Source organism: Mycteria americana, chromosome 20 (assembly GCF_035582795.1).
Source record: "Mycteria americana isolate JAX WOST 10 ecotype Jacksonville Zoo and Gardens chromosome 20, USCA_MyAme_1.0, whole genome shotgun sequence".
In the NCBI taxonomy this organism is placed as follows: Eukaryota; Metazoa; Chordata; class Aves; order Ciconiiformes; family Ciconiidae; genus Mycteria; species Mycteria americana.
In genome coordinates, this window is record NC_134384.1 from 7,566,882 (window position 1) to 7,593,157 (window position 26,276).

Consider the following 26,276-nt stretch of genomic DNA (forward strand, 5'->3'; position numbering starts at 1 on the left):
CAGAGAGAGAAATGCCCGTTGCCCTTAGCCCAGGAGGGCACAGTTCCCAGGCAGCTGATCTCAGAAGCAGCTGATTTCACAGGAAGCATGTGCTGCCCAACACGTGCTCTCTACATATTTGGAATAAAGACGTGATCTTTAAACTGCTGTTTCCCTCCAAGCAGTTCCTCATTCAGCCTAAGCAGAGGAAGACAGGTCTGGGTCTTTCTTGTGCTACCCAGTCATTGCTGAAGGTAGGGTGAGCATGCAAGGTCTCAGACTGCTTCTTTGCCTTTGCCTCTTTGACACACACATGCCCCGCGGATCCACACACCCCTGCGTGCATGCTGTGTGCCCTGCCTGTTACCTGGGAAAACCTCCCGGATGGGGGATGTGGGAACAGCTCCGGAGTTGTTCAAGTGCAGCTGTACAGACCAGAAGGAGAAAGAGCAGACAGACAGATGGGGCAGTAAGCTGGGAGAGGATGGGAAGAGGATAGTCCTCAAGAAGGAAGCAGAAAGCCTTGCCAGTCTCCCCACACTCACACCTCTGCATTCACAGCACTTGCCATCTGACGATCTCCATCAACCCCTGCTAAAGGGCAACTATGCATCTCCACCTGACCCCCAACTCCTTGCCAGTCTGCGCCAGCTGTGGCTTCAGTGGCAGCTTTTTCCCACCAGCCCTCACAACCTCAATCCAGGCAGAGTTTCTCTGGTGATGCCCCATGGTCATGTCTCTGTGAGGAAGGCAAGTGGGATCTCACAGGCATGAAGTTGGCATTGATGTAGTCTGAGTATGGATCCTCCCCCAGTTGGCTCAGCTTGACCCGAGAGTGATCATCTGAAAGAAACCATAACACACGTGACCCCCCAAGGCAGCCCTTCACCAGGACATGGCCATCTCCTCTTCACCTGGGTAACACATCAGGAGAAGCCCCAGCAGCTCCACGAGCTCCATGTGAGGCTCTGTGCTTGGCCAGGCACCTCCTCCCTGGAGAGGTGAGCATTGCCTGCCAGCTACGTTAGCACAGGGGTAAGAAAGCAGAGCTGGTATTATGAGGCTCATCAGAGAAGCCATGGGACACTCATGGTCCCCCTTTGGTCTCCAGCTGGGACCCATCCCTGAGCTGGGCTCACCCAGCACCTGCCCAGCAGCCTCCTGGAGGAGCTGAGGAGGGTGGTGACTCAGCCCTGGCTCAGCCCTTAAGCCTTGAGTCTCCAGCAGGAAAAGGGAAACTGAAGCCCCTTGCAAGACTCCTCCCAGCAGAGGAGCCAGGCACTGTGAACGCTGCAGTGATGCAAGGTGAGCCCGTCCCTGTGCATTGCAGCGAGAACTCCCACCCCAGATGCTGGGGGGAGGAGGAAGGAGACAGCACTTACAGGGCAGCACGTGGGGATATCTGTTCTTGGAGACGTTGGCTGGTAGCTCGGCCTCCACCTTCGGCTGCTCCTTCCCAACTTCCTTCAGCTCCTGTAGGACAAGAGAGAGGATAAGCACAAGTGTCTCTCTGGAGAGCTCCTGGCCAACCCAGCTCCCTGCTCATGGCCAACAGCTGTGTCTGGTGGTTCGAGAGGGTCACCTATGCACAGGGAACTTCTCTACTCCCTCAGGATAGCCTGTGTACTCTAAGCCATAGGTGGCTTTTCCCAGTGCCTTTTCCAACAGCACTGTTTGTATTTAAAAGAAAACAAGCCCAAGAACAAGTATTGGGGGAAAAAACCCTTCTCAGAAATCAGAAATCTACCAAGAAGACCAGAGCATTTTGTGCTGAGAAAACAGAAGCATCCCATTCTGCTTCTGCCTCTGTCCTCACTCAGAAGGCTAGAGAAGAGTGACGTGAGGACGGCTTGAAATCACTGGTGGGACTTTCAAAGGTGCTGCAGCAGAACAATTCAGACCCTGCAGATGCTGGCAGTGGGAGCCAGTGAAGCTAACCAGGTGAATTTCACAGCCTGGCTCTATAGCTCTGAGAGTGCTCCTCGACCTTCCTTTTGGCTGCATTCTCTTTTCTAACATTGTCAAGGTGGATCTCATTGCAACACCACTCAGCATCTTTGCCTCCAGTCCAGGCCTGGGACCCTTAGCTTTGTCCACCAGCAGCTATGGACAGTGCTAGTTCACCTCATGCCACAGACAACACATGTTTCTACCAGAATTTGAACAAAACAGATTTTGAGAAAAGGAATTGCCTGATCACTTGGTCCATCCAGTCTTTAGCCTTCAAGATTGCCTAGTAGGGTGGTTGGATTGCTAGAGAGATGGGTTACTGTTTCTGGAGATAAGGAGTCCATACAGGCCACCCAACAGCTGCGGCATGAGCTACCTAGACGGGAAGTTAAGCCTCATCTGTAGCAGGAGTCTCATCTCACCTCAAACTCCTGGAAAAAAGCGTGGTTAGCACTTGCTGTCTTCATCTCATAGTACTGCTTGAAGTTCTGTACGGGAATTGGCCGATGGACGTTTCTGCATGAAATGAAGTCCAGAGGAAAACTTGCCTTAGCTATTGGGAGGTCTGGCAGGCCAGTCAGGTGGCCAATGAGGCAGCCCAGCCTTGAGACCTGCAGTACCTGGATGCACACACAGAGGGATGGTTTACAGCCCAAGTCATTGCCCAGGGAAGTGGGTCCAACAGAGCATTGTTTAATTATTGGGAGCGATTTCAGGATGATGAGGATATTCTCCTGCTGCAGAAGCCTTGCAGAGGAGGTGTGGACAATGCATTTCCACTTCCATTGACTTGGAATGGAGCTGGGCAATAAATACTGAACATGGGAAAGCCTAAGATTTGAAAAATAACTGAAGAGGAGGAGACAGAGTTGGATTTTTCCTCAGTCAAAGCATCAGAAAGGAAATAGGTGAAGGACTCTGGGACCTGCAGCAGGGACACACAGAGAGGGAAGACTCCAGCACTCACCTCAAGCTGTAGGTCACCATTTCCTGGGGCAGGCTGCTCTTCCTGGTTCTAGAATCAAAGCATGGGAGATGTTACTCTTCCCTGCAGTGCTCGGACAGATGCTGTGAGCGTACTGTGTACTGCTGGCTGACGGAGCACTTGTGAGCAGTCAGTTTGCATCAGGCACACTGCCTTGCACGTGTGCAGGGTTCTGTGATTTAATTGCACACAGGCAGCTCCCCTCTCCCCTCTGCCTTTTGCTTCTGTGCTTGCCAGGCACAACTCCACTAGTGGGTGTCCTAGTTTGCCTAAATCTCATTTTATACCCTCTCACTGCTCCTCCTCCTGCCTCAGAACTGAAGGTTGGGTTTCTCAGCCTGCACCCACCAGGCAAGAGATGGCTCATCCTCACCTCTTTGCTCTGAGCTGTTTCCAGTAGACCAAAGCAAAAATAGCTGCAAGTGTCAAAAGAAATCCCATGACAATTCCAGTGATTATTGGCATTGAGAGTGGAGTTGCATCTGCACCGGATCCAGCAGCTGGAATCAAAGAGAGAGAACAGACAGAAGTAAGAGTCAGTAAATGGCTGCATTTACTCTATTTATTATATTTGCTATGGCCTATGATCTCCCTCTGGCTTGCCATTGTCAGGTTGTCCTGGTTTTGTCTGGGAGAGAGTTCATTTTCTTCCTAGAAGCTGGTATAGTGCTGTGTTTTGGATTTAGTATGAGAATAATGCGATGACACTGATGGTTTAGTTGTTGCTAAGCAGTGCTTATGCTGGCCAAGGACTTTTCAGCTTCCCCTGCTCTGCCAGGCGCACAAGAAGCTGGGAGGGGGCACAGCCAGGACAGCTGACCCCAGCTGGCCAAAGGACTATTCCATACCATACGGCGTCATGCTCAGTATAGAAACTGGGGAGAGTTGGTGGGGGAGGAGCGATCACTGCTCGGGGACGGGCTGGGCATCGGTCAGTGGGTGGTGAGCAGTTGCATTGTGCATCACTTGTTTTGTACATTCTTTTATCATTATTGTTATTGTTGTTGTTATTATTATTATTGTTTTCTCTTCCTCTGCTGTCCTATTAAACTGTCTTTATCTCAACCCATGGGTTTTACTTTTTTTTTCTGATTCTCTCCCCCATCCCACCCGGGAGGGAGGGTGAGCGAGTGGCTGTGTGGTGCTTAGTTGCTGGCTGGGGTTAAACCATAACACAGGTTGTTAATTATCTCTAACCTGAACAGCCAGGTAGGGAAGATGGCATTCTCCATCTTACCTGAGAACATGGTGAACGTCACTGCAGGGGCTACTGGGTCATATTTGGTGAAGGCAGCAATGCTGAACCTAGGGCAAAGCAGAGTCCTGCTGTCAGGGGCAATCTGAACTGAGCACAGCACCCATGCAGCCAGAAGCAAGAAGACCCAAGGGAACAGGGCAGCTGCCTCTGTTTTGAAATGTTGTGTTGGAAGAAGCTGGCTTTCTGGTAGGGATTTAAGAATGTGTGGAAATGGTCTTCTCCCCCTTTTCTGCCTCTTGGACAGAAATAGAGAAAGACAACAGTAAGTAAGGAAAATCAAGTTGGGTTGAGTCACTGTCTTAGTTCATGTCAACCCATTAATTGGGTTGACTTGAAAGAGCTGAGCCTGGGTGACTGTTTGAAACAGGGCCACCTCAGCTGGGAGGGCTGAGCCCCGACCCATACTCTTCCCCATGCACACAGAAGTGGCTGGGGCATCCTCTTCCCTGTGGAGATCTGCCCTACATCCTCCTCCTCCCAGAAGTGTGCACACCAAGCCTCACAGCTCCCTGCAGAGCTGACTTCATTCTGAGCAGGTAACCTGGAATGGTAGGTCTTCTTGTGCCCTAGATGCAAGCTATGGCTTTCAATCATAGCTTTGGATTTTAGCAGCCTAGAGTTTGTGGAGCCCAGTGTGAGTCCCCTCTGGCAGCACCCTGGACCCGGCTGCCAGAGCAAAGATCTCTTTGGAGACTGAGCCTGCAGATGCCATGGCATGAGAGGTAAGGGCCTGTGGATAAATAACTCACTGAAAGATGGGAAACAAGGGCTGGCTTTCAGAGTGGAGATGGGCTGTCAGAGGTATCTGCTTTTCACCACACTACTAATGATTAACTAGGACAGCAGCACAGTTTACTGAGGATACATGTTGTTTAGGGCAGCCAAAATGAAACCAAGCTGTGAAGAGGTGCGAAAGGATCTTCTTGTCCTGAGTAACTGGACAGTTAAGTACATGTTATTCAATCATGGTAGGTGGGCTAATGACACCCTGATGGCTCTGCATTAGCTGCTACCCTGTGGGACCTCAATGTTGTAGTGAAAATGGCAGCTGGGAAGCATGGAGAGCAGATATACACTCTCAGACTGGCTGGACAGTATTTGGGGGGGGGGGGGTGGAGGGGTACCCCAGTGTGTTTGTGCTGTTGTTAAACTCCCCTCGTGGCTGCTGGCAGCTACAAGAGATGGGTCAGGCAGACCTTGGTCTGAGCCAATGCGTTGTAACGCGGACCCAGCTTGCACCCAGGCTGTGCCCTGTCTCAGCCATGATGGCTGGAGCAGAAGGCCAGATCTGAGGCTGCTAGGGTTAAGCAGTGAGGCTTGCCCTGCCATGCCTAAGGGCGAGTCAGGCAGGAGCAATAAAGAATAGATGGGCTTGATGGGCAACCAATATCAAACCTTCTGAATCAATTGGAGACTCTCCTGTGCCAGCCCAGGGATCACACCACCTGTGGTGGGCATGGGATGGGAATGCATCATCATGCAATTCTGCTGCCAGGCATGATAATACAGTACCTAGGGAGAACCCGAAGAGCTGTTTGCTCTAGATGATCCTGCTCTGGGTGGGATTCCAAGGGAATGGCTCCCTGGAAACTCCCTTTTTTTCCCAGGAGAAGCAGCCATCTCCCACTCCCCTGATGCAGCCCAGTGTTAACACTAATCTCTGTTCTCTGCCAGTGCTGCCCCAAACAGCAGCTCGAGTTAAGAGCCCCTGTATGGCAACATGTGTAAATTTAAAACAACTCCGTAAGAATCAATGTAAGTTTTTCATATAAGTGTGGAGTCTGCACATAGCAAAAGTAGAGAAAGTGAAGCAGAAAAGAAGAAAGGAAGGAGAGCCAGCAGATCCAAACACAACACCAGGGACCTTGGCTCCGCTCACCACAAAACTTCAGGGCAGATCTAATTCTCACTTTACTCATAGGGGAAAGTGAAGCTCTCTCTCACGCACACACTCTCTCATGGTCTTTCTTTCTCTTTTCCCAACACTCTCAGCAATTTCTATCATTAGTCAGCCACCTTTGCTGTAAGTTTCTTTAAACTGAAATAGGACAACCTTCCAGATTCTGGGGGATCCCTTTGTCAGAGGAATGCCAGGGGATATGGTCCCTGTTTAATGAAATTGTGAGGTGCTAAATTAACAGAGGACTGACTAAAGACATGATTCTTTGTAGTAGAAAACCTGTTTTACCATCAACTATTTTAAAGGTACCCTATAACAAAATATGTATCCTTGTACATTTATGTTCCTGGATTCTATTTACTGTCAAATAAGACTCTGAATTTATCAATATTGTGATCTCTGTGTGTGTCTCATGGGGAACTTGGACCTCAACCTGTGCATTTGCTACGCTCAGCCTTTGAGCCTGCAATTGTGTAGGCACCACTTGAACTAATGTTTCTGAATCAGTTTCATTTTTGCACTCTCTGAGTCTGCATGTGGTTCTGGGTCACATGCAAAAGCCCTACCAATAAGAGCACCCATTTTAGTTCTTACCCTGGAGGTGGACAACTGTCCAGCTCCCAAGGCAACACATACAGCCCTTGTCAGCCCCAGCTTTCACTACTGGTCTCTCTCTCCCTGCCCACTTACACTGTCTAATATTCTCCAGTATGCCAGCCCTTGCATCCCTCAAATGCTGCTTGGTGGAGCAGCCTGGGGTCCACTGCTGGGGGTCTGGGGAGTACAAGGGTGAGGTGACATCTAAGGAGCTGGTGGCACCTTGCAGGGGCACATGCAGTCCCTTTTCTCCTCCAGCCCCTTTCCCTCAGGACAGATGTTGACATCTCTCACCTGTACTGTTCGTTGGCTTTCAGCTTCCCATTGCACATTGCCCTGGACTGGCCGCACTCCTCTGTTCCCACTGGCACTCTCCAGGTTTCAGGGGAGCTCCTGGGACTCGGATGGAAGGGATTGGGGATTAGCACAGCCAGGTAGGAGTCCTCTGTCCCATAATAGTGGTCATACCATGTGCTGGACATGATTTCCTGGGTGGGCCTCAGCACTGAAGGGGAACATACAAGGTGACAGTGGTAGTCCCAAAGTGATGTCCAGGGGACCTGCTGCCCAGGGGAGCCACTACAGATTGGGATGTGCAGGGGCACTTACGTGAATCATTAGTGGTAGCAATGACACCATAATACTCGATCTGGCCATTCTCCTCGCTGAACAGGTCGGATGAAATGATAACTGTGGAGCTGGCCTCCACCTGGAAGATGTCTGCTCGCAGGGGCGGAGGCAGGGCTGGAAGAGAAACCAGCAAGCACAGCCTGTTAGTGTGTCCCTGCTCCCACAGACCCACCACACATTGCTCAGACCCACCACACGTTGCTCAGCCTGGGACTGGTCCCAGCATCATTGCCCAGAGCCCTGACCCACTGCAGTTCAGTGCAGGACCACACGGGGCTCACAGGCATCTGAAAGAGTCCCCAGGTCTAATTAGCAACACTGGGTGTCTTCTCCTGGGGCCTGTGGCAAGGCTGTGGGAAAGAAGGGGACTCACCCTCCACTGTTGTGTTGCAGACCAGAGTCACAGCCTGGCTCCTCATTGTGTTCATGCCCACTGTGCTCACAACGATTCGGTACGATGAGTTTGGCCCCAGCCCCTCCAGACTGGCCTCACTTGTAGGGATGCTCATGACATACTTGGAGGTGGGAGGTCCATCAGAGAGTCTCTCTGTCACCACCTCGTAAGCCTCCACATCTCCAGGAGAGCTGGTCCAGTTCAAGTAAAGACTCCTTGACTCTGGTAGGCATTGCACATCCTCCACTGGGTTTGGCTCTGCAAAGGAGACATGGCAGGCTCTGTACTTAATGGATCAGAGAAATCCCAACCTCAGCCCATGTGTCAGCCCAGAGCCACTATGGTCCTCTACTGCTTGTCCCTAGGTCAATGGGAGAGGAGCAGAGCTGGGCATCTGTGACCTGGGAGCTTTCTGTGCCAAGGGCCACAGGACAAGGCAAATAGGTCAGGGCCTGAGCAGATGTCTTATAGGAGAAGCAGACCAATGGAGATCTCTGCAGAGTCCACTTTGCTTCACAGGTAGCAAGGCCACGAGGTGATGGGAAATCTCTGTGTTGGGGCTTGCTTAGGGAGCTGATGGCTACCAGAGGGTCACCTTGCTGGTTTTCCTTTTCTCCCACCATGAAGACTTCTCATGCTTCTGTTGGCCCCCAAGGGCTGATCCAGTCTTGAGGCCACCCAGGCATTTCTCCCCCTTCCAGCCTGCACTCCCCCCATCCCCACAGCAGCGCATACCCACCCATCGGCACTGCCAAGGGTTTGGTGCTGCTCCAGTAGGGCCCGGCCACGCAGCTCAAGGAGACAGAGTAGTTCCTCCCTGGGATCAGCCCCCGGAGGAGGTGCTGGACTTGCCCTCTGCTGAGAGTGTGCCGCCAGGGCAGGGTGCTGTTCCTGGGGTCCCGCAGCCACAGCTGGCAGTCGTCCTGCTGTCCAGAGACACTGCCCCAGGAGATGAGCATTGTGTTGTTCCCTTCAGCCACCGCAGAGAGATTTTTGGGAACTGAGGGGGCTACAATGAAAACCACACCAGGGGAGAGTTACTGGCATGCATGTACTCTCTTCCATCCTGTAGAGATACAAGCAGAAGATGGGTAATATGCAAGGAAACTTAACGTGTTCAGTGATAACATTTCTGCAGCTGCTGGCTGCCACTACCAGAAATGACTTTTAAATGGCAATTGGAGGACATGCAGAGTGAGGAGCATGAGGAGATGGGTTCTTCCTCCTGTTAGTTAGCAAGTTTCATTAGAGACCTGCCTGAAGGGCTCTGCACATGACCCCCAGCACTCTGCCAGGGGCTCGCTGAGCGTGGGAGCAGAGACCTCTGGATTCCCCAAACAAAGTGCAGGGACTGTGGGGACAAGCACATGAAAAGGCTTATTGTGCTTATCTGCAATTTCCACATTCCTTAAAAAAAAAAAAAGCCCAGCCTCCCCTTGTCCCCCATACCAGAAATTTTCTGAGTGCCTGGGAGAAAGGCAGTGGGGACGGTGGGGTGTCCCCCACTGGCTGTAAGGCCTCGTGATCTCCAAGGCTGTGGGTGTCCTCTACCAGAGCAGCACTCTGGGATCCCTTGCTCTTGTTCAGTCACCCAGGCCTGGAGGAGCCAGCCTGGAGGAGCCAGGGCCATGAGCTGGAGGTCTGCCTCCTGAAACAGCAGCCATGGCTGCCAGACTGTCCTGTGGGCAGCAGTATTGCCCTGCTCTCCCCTCCACCCGGTGCTTGCACAGACCATGATCCCATTGCTGGTACCTCCCAGCCCCATCCCTGCCCCTTCCCACCGCAGGTGCTGAGCCAACCCGGCTGGGGAAGGCTGAGCCTCACACATGATGCAAGGACCTCCAGCTCTTGCCACTTACTTGTCCAGTCACTGATGTTCCCCGCGGAGGCTGCGTAGGGCCCTGCCATGGACACCACTTCCAGCAGGTATTTGTGTCCTGCAGCCAGGCCAGAAAAGGTGAATTTGCTGATGCCTTTCCCGACAGATACATTGGCTGCCAAAATACCTGATCCCGAGTGATACAGGAGAAGCCTGTAACTGTCTTGTCCTTGGGGTTCAGCTCGCCAGGACGCACTCAGCCTGTTGGGATACCCCTGGTTTGTCATGTACACGTTACGGGGTGCCAGGGGGTCTGGAGAGACAGGATAGGAGAAGTTGTCAGTGAAGGGTCTGAGGACATTGCCTGGGTATCTTGGCAGTGTCACCAGAAGGGATGCACCATACAGGACAGGGCACTTTGTCTCGGCTGGATGGCTGCATCCATCAGCCTGGAGGCAGCTAAAAGCAGCTTCTGCAAAGCTTCTGAGCAGAGACAGTCCTGTCCCAGCTGGAGCGAGACACCCAGGGATGGGAGAGGAGGGAGCACCCAGCCGGCTGGAGGCGAGGGGAAGGTGAATGCACCTGTCTGTCACCTCTCCTCTGAAGCACAGCCCCTGGAGCTGCAGCTGGTCTAATCCAGGCTGGTGGAGCTGATGGTGAGGGTGGGCAGAGCCCTGTTCAGTGCCATGGCACTGACATGTCCTTGGGTTCAGGCAGGGCTCGCGGTCTGCCATGAAGGTCAGAGGGGCCGTGTCCTTTGCCACGAGCCTTTGTGACTGCCCAGCAAGGCACGCATCACTCTCAAAACAGGGTACTCACATGTCCAGTTGCTGACGTTCCCTGCAGGTGTCCAGTAGGACCCCGCCATGGACACCGCCTCCAGCACATACTTGCTTCCTGGGGCCAGTCCCGTGAAGGTGAAGTTGTGGGTGTCTCTCCCAAGTGAGGTTGTAGCTGCCACGGTGCCCAGCCGTGCGTGGTACAGGGTCAGTGCGTAGCCGTCTCGCCCCCCGGCCGCGGCTCCCCAGGATGCGCTCAGCCTGTCAGGGTGCCCCGTGCTCAGCAAGCGCACCATGGCCGGGGGCAGCGGGCCTGGGGAGTCACCAGACCTGGTGTTAGGGACCAGAGACTGTGCAGAAGGAAACACACTTGACGGGACATTGTGCAGCAGAACAGAGGCTCCCTGAGAGCTGGGACACGAAGGCCCCCTCTGGCACATTCCTCCTCATTTTTCTCTTTTGCATCCCCATCCCACCTCACCTTTAATGCTGCTCACCCTTTGTGGTCCCTCACATGCCAACCCTTCTTCATCCAGGTCAGTCGCATCCCCATTGCCCAGCTGGAGCACCTTTGCCACTGCTGTGTGCACACACATCCTCCAGCACACAGCTGGCATGCAGCTGCCTGGGCAGAGCTGGCACAGCATCTACACTCTGTCCAGCCTTAAAATCTTTCTGGGTGGGGACAAGTGAAGACCCCTTCTCCTGGGAGGACTGTGGATTAGGCCCTTCTACTACACTGATTCATGGACCTTTATGGTAATGTAATTTCTGCCTGCTGGAGGAGACTTAGCAAGGGTGCGAGTGCTCTGGCATACAGGGAGGTGGGGCTGCACGGGCAGAGGGATGTCCCCGCATGGGCACAGCTGGGTAACCCTGCATGTCATCAGCATGTACTTGTGCAAGTCTACAGCTGAACATCCATGAGGGTAACAGTGTGTCCATGCACCAACTGCTGCGTGTTGCACCCATGCACGTGTGTGTACAGATCTCCAAAGGCACCAGGGCCCCTGTAAACCTCCCAGCCCTCCTCAGGGCTGCCCAGTGGTGCAAAATCTCCCAGCCCTCTGCAGAGGACACTCGTCCGGGCACTCACGTGTCCAGCCACTGATGTTGGGTGCTGCTGCCTGGTATGGTCCAGCCGTGGCACTGGCCTCCAGGGAGTACTCATACCCTGGGGTCAGGCCCATGAAGGTGAAGTTGTGGGCGTCTCTCCTGAGCGAGGCCGTAGCTGCCACGGTGCCCAGCCACACGTGGTAGAGGGTCAGGGTGTAGCCGTCTCTCTCCCCAGCCGCGGCTCCCCAGGACGCACTCAGCCTGTCGGGGTGCCCTGTGCTCAGCCAGTGTACGGCGGCTGGGGGCAGCGGGCCTGGGGAGGAAACATGAGTCACTGCCAGGAGCCACGTTCAGGCTGAGGGAAAGGAGATGCTCCATGTCTGTGCCAAGCCTGTGCTGCAGGAGGTGGGTCAGCCCTGCAGGGTCCCGAGGGCTGGCTTTCCCCTTGACTCTGTGGCAGCTGCCTCCAGGGATTGCCTCCTCCCTGGTGCTGTGGATGGCTGTGGATGGCTACCAGGGACATGGGTGGCCAGGCCACGGGGCCATGCACAGACTCCCCAGGCTGCATCCAGCAGGGCATGAGCACTGGGTGCTTGCACGGGTGGGAGAGGAAGCCAGGATCTGGCTGCACCAGTATGGCCTCTGATTTGAGCCAGGAAGGGGGAGATCTGGTGGAGGACACCTGGCCGCAAGGAGAGCATCATACTCACGTGTGCAGTGGGTGAGGTTGGGGGTGCTGGTGTGGAAGGGCCCAGCTGTGGCTCTCACTGTCACGCTGTAGCGGGTGCCGGGGCTCAGGTTGCTGAAGATGTGACTCCTGGCATCCCCACCCAGCACCACGCGCCCAACATGACTGCTGGAGGCTGTGTCATAGATATCCACCATGTAGCCTTCTGCTCCTCGCCCCATTGCTGCCCAAGAGACCTGCAGTGCAGAGGCAGAGGGGCTGCCCACGGTGAGGTTGGCAGGGGCCAAGGGATCTGGAAAGCAACAGGGAGACAGTCAGCCCCTGCGTGCCACTGCTTGCTGCTCAGTGCTATGAGCCGGCTGCTTTGCCCAGTCGTTCCTCGTGCTCTGGCAGTGCCATGGGCTGGACACCGGCCACCTGCTCCCACTGAGCAGTGGGCAGACTGGCCACCAGAGATCCTCCCAGAGAGAAGCATGCGGACAAATGAGCAGACAGTGCGCGTGGCTCTGAGTGCAATATCCCCAGGGCTTGCAGCTGGACATGGCACAGGAGATACCCAGAGCCTTTGAGGTGGGTATGGGGGATTGGCTCTGTGTTGGGGAAGGAATGAGGACAGTGAGCAGAAAGGTGGGACAACTATGTAGAAGTTAGGAGCACAGCGGGGATGGCTGGGATGGGGATGGCGGTGGGTGCTCTGCAAAGCTCAGATGGGGGCTCTGGGGCACAGTGGAGTGCTGTGTCCAACCCAACCCATCAGACTCACGTGTCCATTGGGTGACGCTGGTGGAGGAGGCTTCGAACGAGCCTTTCACAGCAGTGACCTGCACAGCAAACCTGCTGCCTGCCTCCAGGTGAGTCCAGGTGATGTTCTGGGCATCTGGACTCAAGATCTGGACCTGATCCCTGCTCTGGGTGCTGAGGCTATACAGAATAGCACGGTAGTGGTCCCTCCTGCCAGGGGGCTTGTTCCAGCACGTGTAAAGCTCTGAGGAGCTGCCTGGGTTGGTAAGGCTCAGGTTTGCCGGTGCTGCAGGAACTGTGAGGAAAGACAGACACATGAGTCAGAGAGAAAAAGATCCGGTTCTGAACATGCAGCCATCTCTGGGGAGGAGTCTTGCTTTCCCCAGGCAGCCAGCAGCAACCGGCCAGCAAGCGCTCTGTGCCTGCATGGTACAAGAAGGCTGCAAGAGGCAGGAGGTGACTGCAGGCCAGTATCACTGGGAACCAGGCCAGGGTGCCCTCCTCTCCCTGGGTGCCAACATTGATCCCCATCCCATTCTGGAGCTCCTTGCAGTGTTCCCACCCAAATCACCCATGGGTGGTATGGATGCTCACCTGTGCAGCCAGTGACATTCTTGGGGAGGGAGTGGTAGGGTCCAGCTACTGCCCAGATCTCAACAAGGTAGCAAGTTCCTGGTGCCAGCTGTGCCAGGGTGATATTGGTGCTGTCCTTCCCTGCTTCCAGGTTCCTTGCTGGTGCAGAAGAGCCCTCCTCGTGCATGCTGAGCAGGTATCCATCCCTCTGCCCAGGAGGGGTCTCCCAGTGCACAGCCAGAGCCCAGGCAGTGCTGACAGGGCTTGCCGACAGGGAAAGAGGAGGTAATGGGACTGTGGGAGAGAAACAGTGTTACAGGGGACAAACCTGGGATGCTCAGGACTGACTCTAGTTTGGGAATGAAGGTGGAAGCTGCAGGACTGTGAGCATCTCACATGCTGTCTAAAGACTGCTCAGAGCAGCAGGTTGCTCCCAGATCAAAGCTGCTCCCTGTGTCCCAGGTGGTAACAGTGCATTATCACCACGGCCTGAGACGCCCTTGTCCCAAAGTGCTGGGGCAGGCTCACAACATGCCCCATTGACCTGCTGGGCTCAGGATGAGTGAGGGTCCCAACAAGAGAGCCAGCATCTTGAGTAGGGGACAGGCACCAGTGGTGTTGTGGGGACATGGTCTCAGGGCCCTCCTGCAGAACAGCCCTCGGACCGCTCTCTTGGTCCTCAGCTCCTCGCCAGGTCACAGCCAGGCTGGGTACCAGGGATGGGGATGGGTGCAGAGGAGCTGTGTTCCTACCAGTGTAGCCGATGGCAGTCTGAGAGGAGGTGCGATGAGGCCCAGCCTGAGAAATGATCTCCACGCGGTATCGGGACCCTGGCACCAGCCCCTCCAGGTCAAGCTGGGTGACTCCACGGGGGACGGACACATTCCTGATGATGGACAGGGACTCAGCCACCGAGAGCTGTACCAAGTGGTCTCTGCCACCGCCTGATTCCACCCAGCTCACATGTAGCTCCTGGGGTCTCCGGCCGGGCTGTACGCTCACATTAGCCAGAGACAGTGGATCTAGGGGGGAACACAGCATGGAGATCCATGAGATCGTGGAAGAAAGCAACTGGAGAAGCCAGGACAGTGGAGAAAGCCTGCAGCTCTGCACAGGGCTAAAGGAGAAGTGGTGGCAGCTGACTGCCAGCTGTCCTGCTGTCCTGGGGGACATGCGAGTTGCCTGTGCATGTCCCCAAGGCACTGCTAGCAGGCAGGTGCTGTACTGAGAAGAGAACACTCAGCTCCCCAGTGGGCTGCTCTGCTCCATGGACAGGGAGCAGCAAGCCCAGATAGGTCTCTGTCTTTCTCCTCTTGCATCCCCCTCCCACCAGTCCCAGGCTGGCCTTGAGATCACAAGTAGTATAGGCAGAAGGTTCAGCTTGACTGGGGAAAAGGGTCTTTTGGGGCCCAGAAACTGGCACACAGCACCTAATTCATGACATGTGCTCCAATTCCCAGGGGCAGGGACCATGCAGGACTCACCAGAGCCCTCCCTCCTCCCAGACACATCCATGTCACTGCCAGTCTTGCAGGCAGTGCCAGGATGCCCCGTCCCTGCAGGAGGCTGGGGACACTTCTCACTCACATGTCCACTCGGTGGCAAAGTGTGACGAGGATCTGTATGGGCCAGCGAGGACAGTCACCTTCAGGAAGTACTGAATGCCAGGGGACAGCCCCAGGAACGTGAAGTTGTGGGTGTTTGGCCCCACTGAGATGTTCCTCTGTGCTGGATGGCTCTTGCTGTAGAGCTGGAGGTGGAACTGGTCCACATCACCAGCAGCCTTGTCCCAGAATGCAGAGAGTCCCAGTGGGCGTCGGGTGTTGGTCAGGGTCACACCGGCCGGAGCCAGGGGGTCTGAGAGAGAAGAGACATCCAGGCAGTGAGAGGCAGTCATGGTGGAGCTGCCACGGTGTGGAGTGGGGGCCTGCACACGCTTGTCCTGGGCACCCTTCACCACTTGTCCCTGGTGGACTCAGGTTAGAAATCATCCCTGGCATATCAAAACCCAAAACAGCCTGACCTTCTGCTCCACAACAAACATGGGAGCAGGTCCCCACCTTTCCTGCTGGGTGACATTTGGAAAAGTTTTCCATTCAGTGATGAATTGCTCCTGCAATGAAGACCCTTTTACTTCCAACCTGGCTGAATGTGGCTGTGGTTGTCCTTCCACTCTTTGTCTGTCTATGCATCCCTGTCCCCGGTTCTACCCCTTCCCCATACATAGTCCACACTCTGCCTTGCTTCCATGCCATGAGCTTTCTGCTCTCGTTGGCCAGGCATGGTTGCAATTTGCAGTAGGGGTGAGGTAGGAGTAACACACTCACATGTCCAGTCTGTGGCTGATCGCACAGGGGATCTGTAAGGTCCAGCCATAGCAGCCATCTCCAGTGTGTACTGTCGCCCAGGGACCAGGTCCTCAAAGGTGACATTTGTCCAGTTGTTCCCCACAGTCATGTTCCTGACCCACTCCTGGGACTTGGTTTCCCAGAGGGTGCCTGTGTAGCCGGTGCTGCCAGCAGGAGCTGCTCTCCAGGAGGCTCGCAGTGAGGTGCTGTGGCCCTGATTGCTGAGGGTCAGCTGCTCCAGGGGCAAAGGATCTAGGAAAGGCAAGGTCTAGAGTCACAGCTGCACCCAGACTGGGGCCACCTGGCAGAAGTGCAACCCCAAATGTGCTGGGGCTGGAGCCGCTTCACTGGGAAACCCCAGACCCAGGTGCTCTGGCTACCCGCGGGGTCTGAGCAGGCCACCATCACCCCTGCTGACACCCACACACCAGTTTGGCAGGGACTGGGCCAGCATAGAGTTCAAACTGGCATAGTAAGAGGACTGCTCTGGTGCTGGAGGAGGTGGTGGGTGGGATGGTCTGGACCAGGGTGGTGGAGAGGTGGTTCAGGGCAGATGCAGCCCTGGTGGCCGGAGGGTGGCCTGGGGGAGGAGGAGGGCAAAGGGATCTGCTGACCCTTGTGCCGGGCAACTGGCATACAGACCAGGGTCAGGCACATCCAGCAGCACCTCTGGTTTCCTCCTGAGCCTTTTGCTCTTTTATTGCATGAAGCTGCAGAAGACCTGTGCTACCACATGCCGTGAGGCACAACATCGTGGGGAAAGGCAGGACCCAGTGGGAACCCCAGGGCTGGCTGCGGTGAGGGCTGTGGCACTCACATGTCCAGTTGGTGATGCGCCGGGGTGTGGATGTGTAGGGGCCAGCCACGGTGCTGACCTCAAAGGTGTAGAGGGTCCCAGGGCAGAGGCCCTCATAGGTGAAGTTGGTGACACCTTTGAGCAGCGAGCTGTTCTTCACAGGGTGCTCCATGGGGCTGAAGGCCAGCACGTAGCCCTCTCCCATTGCCTCCTCCCAGCTGGCTAGTAGCCTGTAGGGGCTCCCCTGGCTTGACAGACTCACCCCAGACGGTGCTAGCGGCTCTGCAAGGGACAAGGATGGGATCATGCATGTTACTGCATGGAGCAGTGATGAGGCAGCCAGACTGCTCTCAGGACACTCTGCAGCGGTCCCCCCACCAAACTCGGGCAGCCAGGGCTGCAGGGAGAGCCTTTTACTTCTCTCAGTGCAAGGGGCTGGGTAAGTGCCTCCCCACACTGTTTAAGGCTCCAGTCCTTCCTTCCCAGGGTGGCAGCTCTGGGACAGCACCAGCCATGGCTTCCCAAGTCGCCCAGGAGGGACGGGGCACAGGGAGATGCTGCTGTGGGGGGACTGGTGGTGCTTCACTACCCACCAAACCAGCTGCTGTGAGCAGAGGAAGATGTCTTGAAGCCTGCCAAACACTGAGTCCAAAGGTTACTGAGTAAGATGTGGTCTTGATTCGTGCCTGACACTACCTGGCATGAGTCTGCCAAGGACCTCTGAGTCCACGCTCACGAGGAACTGTGGGGCAGCAGATTTTGCCACTCTGACCCACAGCCTGCTCTTGAGACCAGGTGCCACTGGGGCACAAGCCCATCTCTGCCCCTGCCACAATCCCCCTCCCCATCCCACCAGCCTGCCTCTGGGCATCAGCCCCTCCATCAAGCGGCAGAAATGGCCTTGAAAGGACATGCTCGGGCTTTCTGCTTACGTGTCCAGGCTGCTGTGCTGCGGGATGATGCTCGGTAAGGCCCAGCCACTGCCGTCACCTGGACACAGTATTGCTTCCCGGGGCTCAGCCCATGGAAGGTGACATGACCATTGTCTCCACCGACAGAGATGTTCCTTGTTGGAGCACCATCCTCTCCCTCCTGCAGCGTCACCAGGTAGAAGTCCCTCTCTCCCGCTGGGGTGCTCCAGCGAGCCTGCAAGGAGCTCTGCTCCCCTGCGCTGCTCAGAGTCACATTGCCAGGGCTCAGGGGGTCTGGAAGGGAAGGAAATGGGATTGTGTGCGTCAGGATTATGGGGTGCTCTGGACCCCATACACCCCTGAGCTTCGTTCCCTGCTTCCTTATCTGCAGGGTTACATCCAGCCTTAGACATCCTTTTGGAGCATGCTGTCTCTGTTCCCCAGCACAAGCATTCCTGGTCTAGCAGAGCCCAGACGAAGTTGGCAGCCCTGCTGGGAAATTCCTAAAAGTCCCCCTCCTGTCCATTCGTGTCCCATCATGAGCTTGCTGATATTCCCAGGAACTGGCCTGGACTGAACTCCTGGCTGGACACCCCTGGCTTATGCGTCTGGCACCAGAGACGTTTGTTCAGTCTGGTACGTCAGAGCCGCAGACTGGCAACAGCAGGGATCAAGTCAGACTCACTCCATAGCAGAAACAAACCAGCTGGGAGTGTGGAGGTCTTCCAAAATCCCAGCTGCAGAGTCAGCAGTGAGCAGGCTCCAGCTTCCTGGACTGGCAGGCAGAGCAGGAAAGAGCTGGAGGCTTGTCACCTGGTGGCAACCAGGTCCTTCCAGCATACGCCTGACCAGTGTCTCTGCCCAGGGCCAGGAGGAGTCACTGGCCACAACAGCCCTGAGTTTTCAGCTTGGCACCTCCATGATTTGTTGCTCCTCACTAGAGAGGGCCAATGCTTTCTTGGTGTTCGGCATGAGTCTTGCTCTGTCCAGGAGGCTAGGTTTGCCCTCTCCATTTTCCCCCTGGTTTTCCTGGGAAGATCTGGGAGAGCAAGTCCAGGGCCAGAACTGTTCACCGTGCTACAGACAGTGTTGGCAGCAAACCAGGAATGTAGTGGTGGAAGCCACCTGCTCTTGGGGCCCTTGTCAGCCTGAGGCCAGGAGGTGGAGGAAGTCGGGTTGAATGGCGCAACTAGCTGGGGTCTGGGAGGGCTACCCTCAATTTCTTGACCTGCCAGAGGCTGGCTTCCTTGGCTGTGTTTGCACAGCACCCAGCACATTAGGGACATCCACCAGGATGAGGTTATCAGGTGCTACCAAAATATACCCTTGACAGCAATCAAAGGCGACCAAAGATCCGTTTCCCTCCAGCAACCTCCAGTTCAAAGTGCTATCCTCTTGCCCCCCGTTTTCTCTGCTGCCCTTGGACAGCCCTGAGGCACGTGAGAGCCCGTCCCCAGGTGCACCGCACATCAGTGGGATCTGCTGCCCTTCCATCCTCCTCCTCAGGGAGAGGCCACAGGCTGATCCCAGTGCATCCCAGGGAGAAGCAGGCCAGCACTGGGAATTCACTGGGCCAGCACTGGGAACTCACTGGCCCCACTATCGCAGTGCCCCAGAGACGGGTCCTGGAGTGGCTTTTGGCCAGGTCCAAGCAGAAGAATTGCCCTCTGCACTGCAGCTCTGGCAGAAGACCTTTGGATTCAGAGGCTGGACCAGAGGAAGGGAGAAAGCCAGGGCCACCGAGGTCCTCCTCCATCCTTGGCCATCATACTCACATGTCCAGCTGGTGGCATTGGGCCCCCCCACAGTGTAGGGCCCTGCCGTGGCGCTCAGCCCCAGCCAGTACTGGGTGCCGGGGTGGAGATGCTGGAAGGTGTAGCTGGTGAGGCCCCTCCTGGCTGACAGGGTCGTGGTCACGGTCTGGGTGAGGAGGTTGTGGAGCGCAAGGTGCAGCCAGGCGGCCCCCCCAGCACCCGCCCAGGAGGCGACGAGGCTGGTGCTGGAGCCCGGGCTGAGCTTCAGCTGAGTGGGGATGGAGGGAGCTGAGGGGAAAAGCAGGAGGCAGTGAGGTTCAGCGCTGGGGCTGGGGCTCCCTGGACCCTTCTCCCTCCCCAGGGTCTTCTACGCCCATGGCTGCTTTCTATGCTGGCATGGGGGCTAAAGGTGTGGCAGGGGTCTGCTGAGGGATGTCTCTCCCATGCCTCCCAGGCAAGCTGAGGGGCTCTTGAGGTCCCTCCATACTGTCATGCTCTTTCAGGCTGCAGGGCAGAGGGGGTGGCAGCCCAGGTAATGCAACATTTCTGCAGCTCCCACCAGCCAAGGCCTTTTGTCAGGATCCCCAGATTGCCCTTCTCCCATGGGGACATGGAGCACACAAACTCAAGCTGCGGGTCCTGCGGGGACTGAGGTGCAAGGTCTGTCCCCTTGGCCAAGCACACTGGGCTCACAGTGGGGATGTGAAAAACTCCCAGCTCTTTCCCTTCCCACACAAACTCCCCATCCTGAGCCTGGAGACCTCCTCCCCCTCTCCACCAGCCCAGACCGCATGTGTGCTGCACCCCTCCTGCCAAACCCTTTCTCCCACCCCTTCCCTCTTGGGCAGGCACACCCATCACTCCCTACCTGTCCATTGGTGGATGCTGGTGCTTGCCTGGCTGGATCCAGCCAGCGTGCTGACCTTCAAGGCGTACTCGCTGCCAGCCAGCAACCCATCAAACAGGAATGTGGAGGCGTTTGGCAGGATGGACGCATTTCTCACAAGCGTCTGGGAGTCGCTGTGGTAGAGGGCAAGGTGGTAGCCGTCTCGCTGCCCGTGGGCGTGCGTCCAGGAGGCATGCAGCACAGCAGAGCTCCCATCGCTGCTCAGGCTCAGGTTGCGGACGGGTGAAGGACCTGCATCAGACATGGCATGGGGTTGGCTGGTTGCCTTGCGATGCCTGACCTGCCAGGTTGCTCAAGGGCCCGTGGGACAGTGTCTTCACCTGGTGAGGTCCTGGTGAGGTCCTGACAGCCAGCTCCACAGGACCCAATCCCCCAAGCACAGCCCCATCACCTTCCTGCCAGCCCGCCAGTCTCCCACAGGTTGTGTGGGCTGCACCGTCCCCTTTGGATCAGTCTCTGCACAGTCACTCTGATCTGGGCAGGGAGGCTTGGTCAGGGACAACACACCAGGTACACACTGAGAAAGGTGAAGCCATCAGTGCTTACCTGTGAGCTCGCCTGCTGCCAGGTCCTCTGTTCCTGCTGGCCCTGTGGGTCCTGCCACCTGCCTTCCCATGAGCACCAGCCCCTGCTCCCTGCAGCCACCACTGCTGTCTGACACCATCCCTTCTGCTGGCCAACCCCCTCCCTCCAGCTCTACTCCCCTTTTCAAGGTTTTCCACCTTCACCTGCACTGATTTACCCAAGGATCTTCTGGAAAGATGCAGGCAAGGGCTGCCATCCTCACCTGCCCCCTTCCCCCAGTCCTTCGTCAGACAGGGAGGGCATAGAGCAAGGCTTGGTGGGTGAGCCAGTGATTGACAGAGATGTGCCAAAATCACTTCCTTGTAGCTCTTTCTAGACCTCCAGGCATGACTTTTTCCACCCCTCAGCTCTCTGCAGTCCACATCATAGGTTGGTCCATCATTAGCTATATTATTCCAGGAGAAGATATAGCCTGAACCCTGCCCATGCAAGGTGCAGGGGCAGGACCGTCCTTCCACATGGATGAGGGAATGACCCCTGGGGCTCTGGGGACCAGGGAAGGACCCTAATCCTTGTGGAAGTGAGGAAAGACCTGACCTCCCCAAGGACTTACAGGACTCTGGACACACCTGTACTTCACACACTCCAAAGCAGTGTGACGATCATTGGTGGAAGCACTCAGACCCCTTGACTCTGCAGTCCCTGGGGAGCCCTTACTTGTCTGTGCCATGACTGTCTGGCTGGTGGTCTCCATGCAGGCAAGCGTGGCTGTCACCTCAATCTTGTAGCGCATGCCAGGGGTCAGCCCGTGGAACCAGAAGCTGGTGATGTTGGGTCCAGCAGATCCATTCTGCAGTGGCATGCCTGACCCCAGGGAGGAGAGGGCAAGCGAATATCCCTCGGCACCCCCTTCCGGCTCATCCCAGGACAGAAGGAGGGAGTCTGACCAGCCATGGTCACTCACGCTGAGGTTCAGGAGGGTCCCTGCAGAGGCAAAGCCGAAACCATCAACAGGGAGCTGTGGTGCTGCTGGGTGGCCAGCTTGCAGGGCCAGGCTCCCCAGCCCACCCACCCTTGCTGCACACCTTTGCACAGGCCACCACCATGGGCACTGCCCCGCTTCGGTCAGGCTCCCCAACCCCAGGGGCTCTGAACAGCCTTTGGAAAACACAAGAAGGTTCAGAAACCCCTACAGACTGGGGTCAAAGGCATCACATGAAAGAGATGCTCCTAAACATGGAGCATCTCCTCCATTGGAGAAAGACCAGAAGGCTTCAGGCCACATGCTTTGTCCAGACAGCCCTGGTTTATGGCAGAAAAGTTGCCCTGGCTGGGTATAATCCACTGCTCACCACCTTGGTTTGAGCCCCCAAAAAGATGTTGAAGGGCTCTGGGTCCACCTTGCAGAAGCAAGACAATGGCCAGTGAGGGAGCAGGATGGACATGGCAGCGGGGCCGTTATGCTCCCTGCCGTAGTCTCTGTCTCTGTGGGCTCTGACAGAGGAGCGGGTAAAGGCTGCTTTGGAGGGATCCAGGCACTGACTCCCCACCATCCTGCCCAGTGCAGAGATGACATGGGAAGAGCAGGACACTGTGTACGTGGAGGAAATGTGGGGCCCGGTTTCCACAACCCCCTGCTGAGTTGTGTCCCTGCCTTGGCCTTGCTGCAGCAGCAAGGTCAGCATGCTGCGGCTGCAGGGCCGGTGCTGTGGCATCCAGATGGAGAATGTCTGGGGACAAGGAAGTGGCGTACGGGGCTTGGCCTAATTGGTGGGTCAGTCGCCAAAACTGCTATTGAATCCCTGCCCTTAGAGTTGCTGAGGAACCACCTACACAAACAGGAGCCAGACAGATCCTGTCTGTTGGGACCAAGCTGGCAACGTGACCCTTGCAGGCTCCATCTCTCCCTCCCCATGCCTCCACTAGCTGATCGTCACACACTCCCCATCCCCAGCCTTGCTGTGAACGATGAGCTCTCTATTGCTTTCAGCCTTTGGGAAACACCAGAACAGCTCCAGTGCTAATAAGACATTTGTGTAATAATTAGCACTTGAAATTTATGATGGGCAACATGTTGTAACAGGCTTACATGTGATCTGGCATGGCAAGAAAGCTTTAAACAAGCACAGCTATTGCCCCAGAGGTCTGCCTCGGGGCTGCCTTTACACAGCAAAAGAGGAGCAGTGTGGGGTGAGCCCCAGGAGCAGGGGCACCTTTGGGACTGCTCAGGTGTTGTGTGTGGCCTTCCCACAAAGCTGGACAGTTTCAGAACTACATGCAACTTCTGTTTCATGCAATGCCATTGTTTGGAGCCTGCTGCCGTGCTGAGAGCTTCACTCAGCAGATGAGCGCAAAGGGAATTGGGCAAGTTAGATGGACACAAAAGAGGAGCACGTAGTCCCCCTGGGAAAGGCCTTCTCAGTGCCATCCCTGAGCAGTCCAAGTGCGGATTTAGGAACAGACTGCTCAGGAAGGGTTATCTGAATGTAGTTGGGTGTCCACGGGTCAGGTGTCTACGCCTGAGCCAGCTGCCCTGGGCTCCCCTTGCTGTCAGCAGAGACCCAGTCACAGCAGCTCGTGGAGCACAGGGCATGGCTAATCTCGTCCTGAAGACAGCCAGCGGGATTGTGCCCTGCGTGGAGTTCAAACAGGGATGGTTTTTCACTGCGGGCTCTTTCTTATCTCATGAAGGTATGAGTTCTCCACCCATGTTTGTCTGCTTCTCTCAGGTTTCCAACAGACTGCATTGGCTGCCTCCATCTGTCACTTGGCAATCATCTTCACCTCTGCAGTACAAATGTACTAATATCTAAAATGGGCCAGAGGCATCCTCCAGCCCTGAGGCCCATGATCACAACACTGCTCACATCCCCATAGATAAGCTCCACTAACCACATCACAGACAGCCACATCCAGGTACACCCCATGCCCTGACTGGTGCCTGCAGATCATCTGGGAGAGTTTTCACTGGCGCAGGCCAGCACCATGCGGGCACCACGCTCGCTCCAAGCATATGGCAGGGCTTCCTGGCTGCAGGGCAAGTGTGGCTGTGCTGCTCTCCAGCCAGCTCAGCACAGCCGTGGGGCTGCCCCATGGAGCATGATCCTGCCCAGGAAACTGCAGGGGCTCAGTGCAGGGCACCTATGGCTGTGCTGCTGCTGAGCCTGCTTGATGTTCCATGGGAAGGAGGGAGCTTGGAGCCTTGTCCATCTCTCATACTGCTCCCCCATAAGGCTGGTTGCTGGAAGAGGATGGGGCTGATTCCCTCCCCTTCTCTGGTCATGATCTGCAGCCTGCAGTAAGTCTAAAGCAGAGTATTTACAAAGCTACTCTTAACTCCAAGAGTCCTGGCCCTGCACATCTGCTCATGTCACAGCTCCCGAGCACCAAGACCACCCTCTGCAGCCTGGGGACCTCTTTGCTTTCACTTACCTCTATCACTGGGTGCATCCTGTCCCTCCAACCCTGCCCGTTCTGTCCGGTTGCATCCCTCGCCCTGGGGGATTGAAGGTGTCAAGTGAGAGAGGGGCAAGGTGAGGTGGTCTGAGCTGAGACCAACACCTGGGAGAAGTGCCCAGGGGTCAGGCTGGCCAGGCACAGGTCCCACCCAGACATGGCATCTGGGGGCTGCAGCCCTCTGGGGACTGTGACCCCTCTTTGCAGGAGAGGCCAGGTGACTGCTCACATCGCCCTCCCCTCTCCAAGGCAGGGAGACAGACTCAGCAGATGTAGCTTGGGGGCTGCCCTGGCCTTTTGCATGGGTCCTGGGACCGCAGACCAACACGGGGCCATGCCCACAGGGGAAGACATCCCAGAAAAACAGCCAGGGCACAAGGGAAAAATCTGGGGAGGGAGGGAGCTCTGGACAGGCCCTGGCAATCTCATTCCCTCTACAGGCACCAACCCCCTTCCCACAACTATGGGGGGGACGATGGAGGGACCCCAGACAGTCCAGCTGCCATCCCCCACAGGCTGCAAAGTGAGGGCTTTGCCTGAGAGCTCTAGAGCATCCAGCACCCTCCACACTGCAGCGGGTGCTGAGCACGCTTGCGGGACACCCGTCTCCCCACAGTCTGCTGGCGAGCAGGGTGTGCCCTGCTTAGGTTGAGGCTAGTTCCCTCCACATTAAAGGAAATATCTCTGCCCACTCCCAGTCCCGCAACAAGCCACAGAGGAGCAATCATCTTTCTTTAGTTATTTCCCCCTTGGCTCTGCTGGCTGACCCATTTCTGGCTCCCTGACCAACTGCGGAGCTTTTGGGAGTGTGTGCAAGGAGGGGAGTGAAGGGGCTCCAGACCCCTGGGAACAGCAGCCAGTCAATTCCTGGGGCGAGGAGCTGTGCAGCCATGGCAGCAGTAACACGCTCAGATCCCAGGCGCTGGGGCAAGAGGGCATGGCGAGGGAGGGGGGAAGCGGAGGAAAGAGCCAGCTTGTAATTGCAAACGTCGCTAATTTGGTGCAGCTGCATGGCTGGAGAGGCAGCCCAGAAATATGCCGTCATTCCTCAGCGGGGTAGGACTATGCAAAGCCCCTTGCCGCCAGAGAGCTTGGAGCCAAGAGCCTGCATGGACAAACAGGGGGTTGAAGAGACAAGGTCTTACCTCTGCCAGGGTTCCCAGGAGCCACGGCACCCACAGGAAAAGCAGCGGCAGCAGCGGTAGTCTCATTGGGACCAGGGTGGCTGCAGATTAGAGGGTTGACAAGTTGTGGGGGGTAGCTTCTCAGCAGTGGCTGTCCCCAGCCAGCCCCTTCTCCCATGGCATCGAAGCGCTGCATCCCCACATGCTTTCCGAGCGCAGGTGACAGGATGACATCAGTGGGGACAGGCGTCGCATGCCAGCGCGTTGCACATCAGCCCTGCCAGCTGTCCTTGGGCAGGAGCAGAGCGCGCCTCCGGGCTGGGAGAAGTCCAGTGTGTGTGTGTGTGCCTCTCGCTGGGTGCATTTGCTATTGTTCCCGCGGATCTGTGTCCCTCTGCGGTGACGCTGCAGCTGTCCTTGTGTGAGCGAGTGTGTGCTGCGGCCAGAGAGCTGCTTGCCGGGGGGCTTGGAGGGGGGGCTCTCGCTGTGCCTGGGTCTCTGCACGGCTGGAACCCGGTCTGGCCATCAGAAGGAGTTCTGCAGAGTTGTGGGAGTTGGTGCTGAGAGGGGAGGAGAGGGGAGGAGACAGGACAGGACAGATGGCAGCTCTGAGCTGGAAGGGAGTGCCCAAACCAGCCCCCAGCAAGGGGAGGGAGGGCGGAACCGCAGCCTCCGGCGGCTGGGCTCGGGTGCTGGAGGGAGCATGGCAGGGGTGTGGACCCGGGGTGCTGTGCACCTTGCGGCTGTCTCTGTGCCTGGCACGTTCGTGCACCCTTTAGCTCTGTATGCATGAATTTCTGCACGGGATGCTGATGGGGAATGGGAGGTTTGGTCACGCAGGGTGAGAAGGGAGACGTGTGCCTCTGTGTGATGCTCATGGCACAGGGGCAGGCAGATTGGAGCTGGGGGGTGGGGGTGGGGGTGTGTGTGTGTATACATTGTGAGAGGTTCCTGTGTGCTGCATCCCATGGGTGCAAAGATACCTGGACCTCGCTTTGCCGATTTGAGGGGTTGGCTGGGTCTGGGCTGTGCCCTGTCTGCTTGTGGGTTGTAGGAGTTGTATGCGGTGCTGCCATGGGGAGCGCACTGTGCCCCCCCAGCCGTGT

The 26,276-nt window shown here is 56.4% G+C and overlaps 1 protein-coding gene across 3 annotated transcripts in view; it reads right to left on the reverse strand.

Moving 5' to 3' along the window:
• Positions 1-25,718, reverse strand: part of LOC142419035 (receptor-type tyrosine-protein phosphatase V-like) — a 36,393-nt gene extending 10,675 nt beyond the window's left edge. For 2 of the 3 annotated variants that reach the window (XM_075521611.1, XM_075521609.1), the window contains exons 1-25: positions 25,192-25,718; positions 24,023-24,086; positions 21,308-21,574; positions 20,027-20,296; positions 19,180-19,446; positions 17,426-17,698; positions 16,515-16,775; positions 15,677-15,949; positions 14,937-15,206; positions 14,102-14,371; positions 13,371-13,643; positions 12,799-13,071; positions 12,058-12,327; positions 11,388-11,660; positions 10,332-10,604; positions 9,553-9,825; positions 8,433-8,702; positions 7,673-7,951; positions 7,279-7,413; positions 6,964-7,174; positions 3,288-3,414; positions 2,897-2,944; positions 2,352-2,549; positions 1,362-1,452; positions 746-822 (exon numbers count right to left, since the gene is read on the reverse strand). In XM_075521611.1, the coding sequence (XP_075377726.1) occupies positions 746-822; positions 1,362-1,452; positions 2,352-2,549; positions 2,897-2,944; positions 3,288-3,414; positions 6,964-7,174; positions 7,279-7,413; positions 7,673-7,951; positions 8,433-8,702; positions 9,553-9,825; positions 10,332-10,604; positions 11,388-11,660; positions 12,058-12,327; positions 12,799-13,071; positions 13,371-13,643; positions 14,102-14,371; positions 14,937-15,206; positions 15,677-15,949; positions 16,515-16,775; positions 17,426-17,698; positions 19,180-19,446; positions 20,027-20,296; positions 21,308-21,574; positions 24,023-24,086; positions 25,192-25,257 (5,352 nt within the window). In that variant the 5' untranslated portion in view covers positions 25,258-25,718. Of the gene's footprint in view, positions 1-745; positions 823-1,361; positions 1,453-2,351; positions 2,550-2,896; positions 2,945-3,287; positions 3,415-4,151; positions 4,220-6,963; positions 7,175-7,278; positions 7,414-7,672; positions 7,952-8,432; positions 8,703-9,552; positions 9,826-10,331; positions 10,605-11,387; positions 11,661-12,057; positions 12,328-12,798; positions 13,072-13,370; positions 13,644-14,101; positions 14,372-14,936; positions 15,207-15,676; positions 15,950-16,514; positions 16,776-17,425; positions 17,699-19,179; positions 19,447-20,026; positions 20,297-21,307; positions 21,575-24,022; positions 24,087-25,191 lie in introns of all 3 variants that reach the window. The other variant, XM_075521610.1, reaches the window with a different exon arrangement.
• Positions 25,719-26,276: the final 558 nt, after the last annotated feature.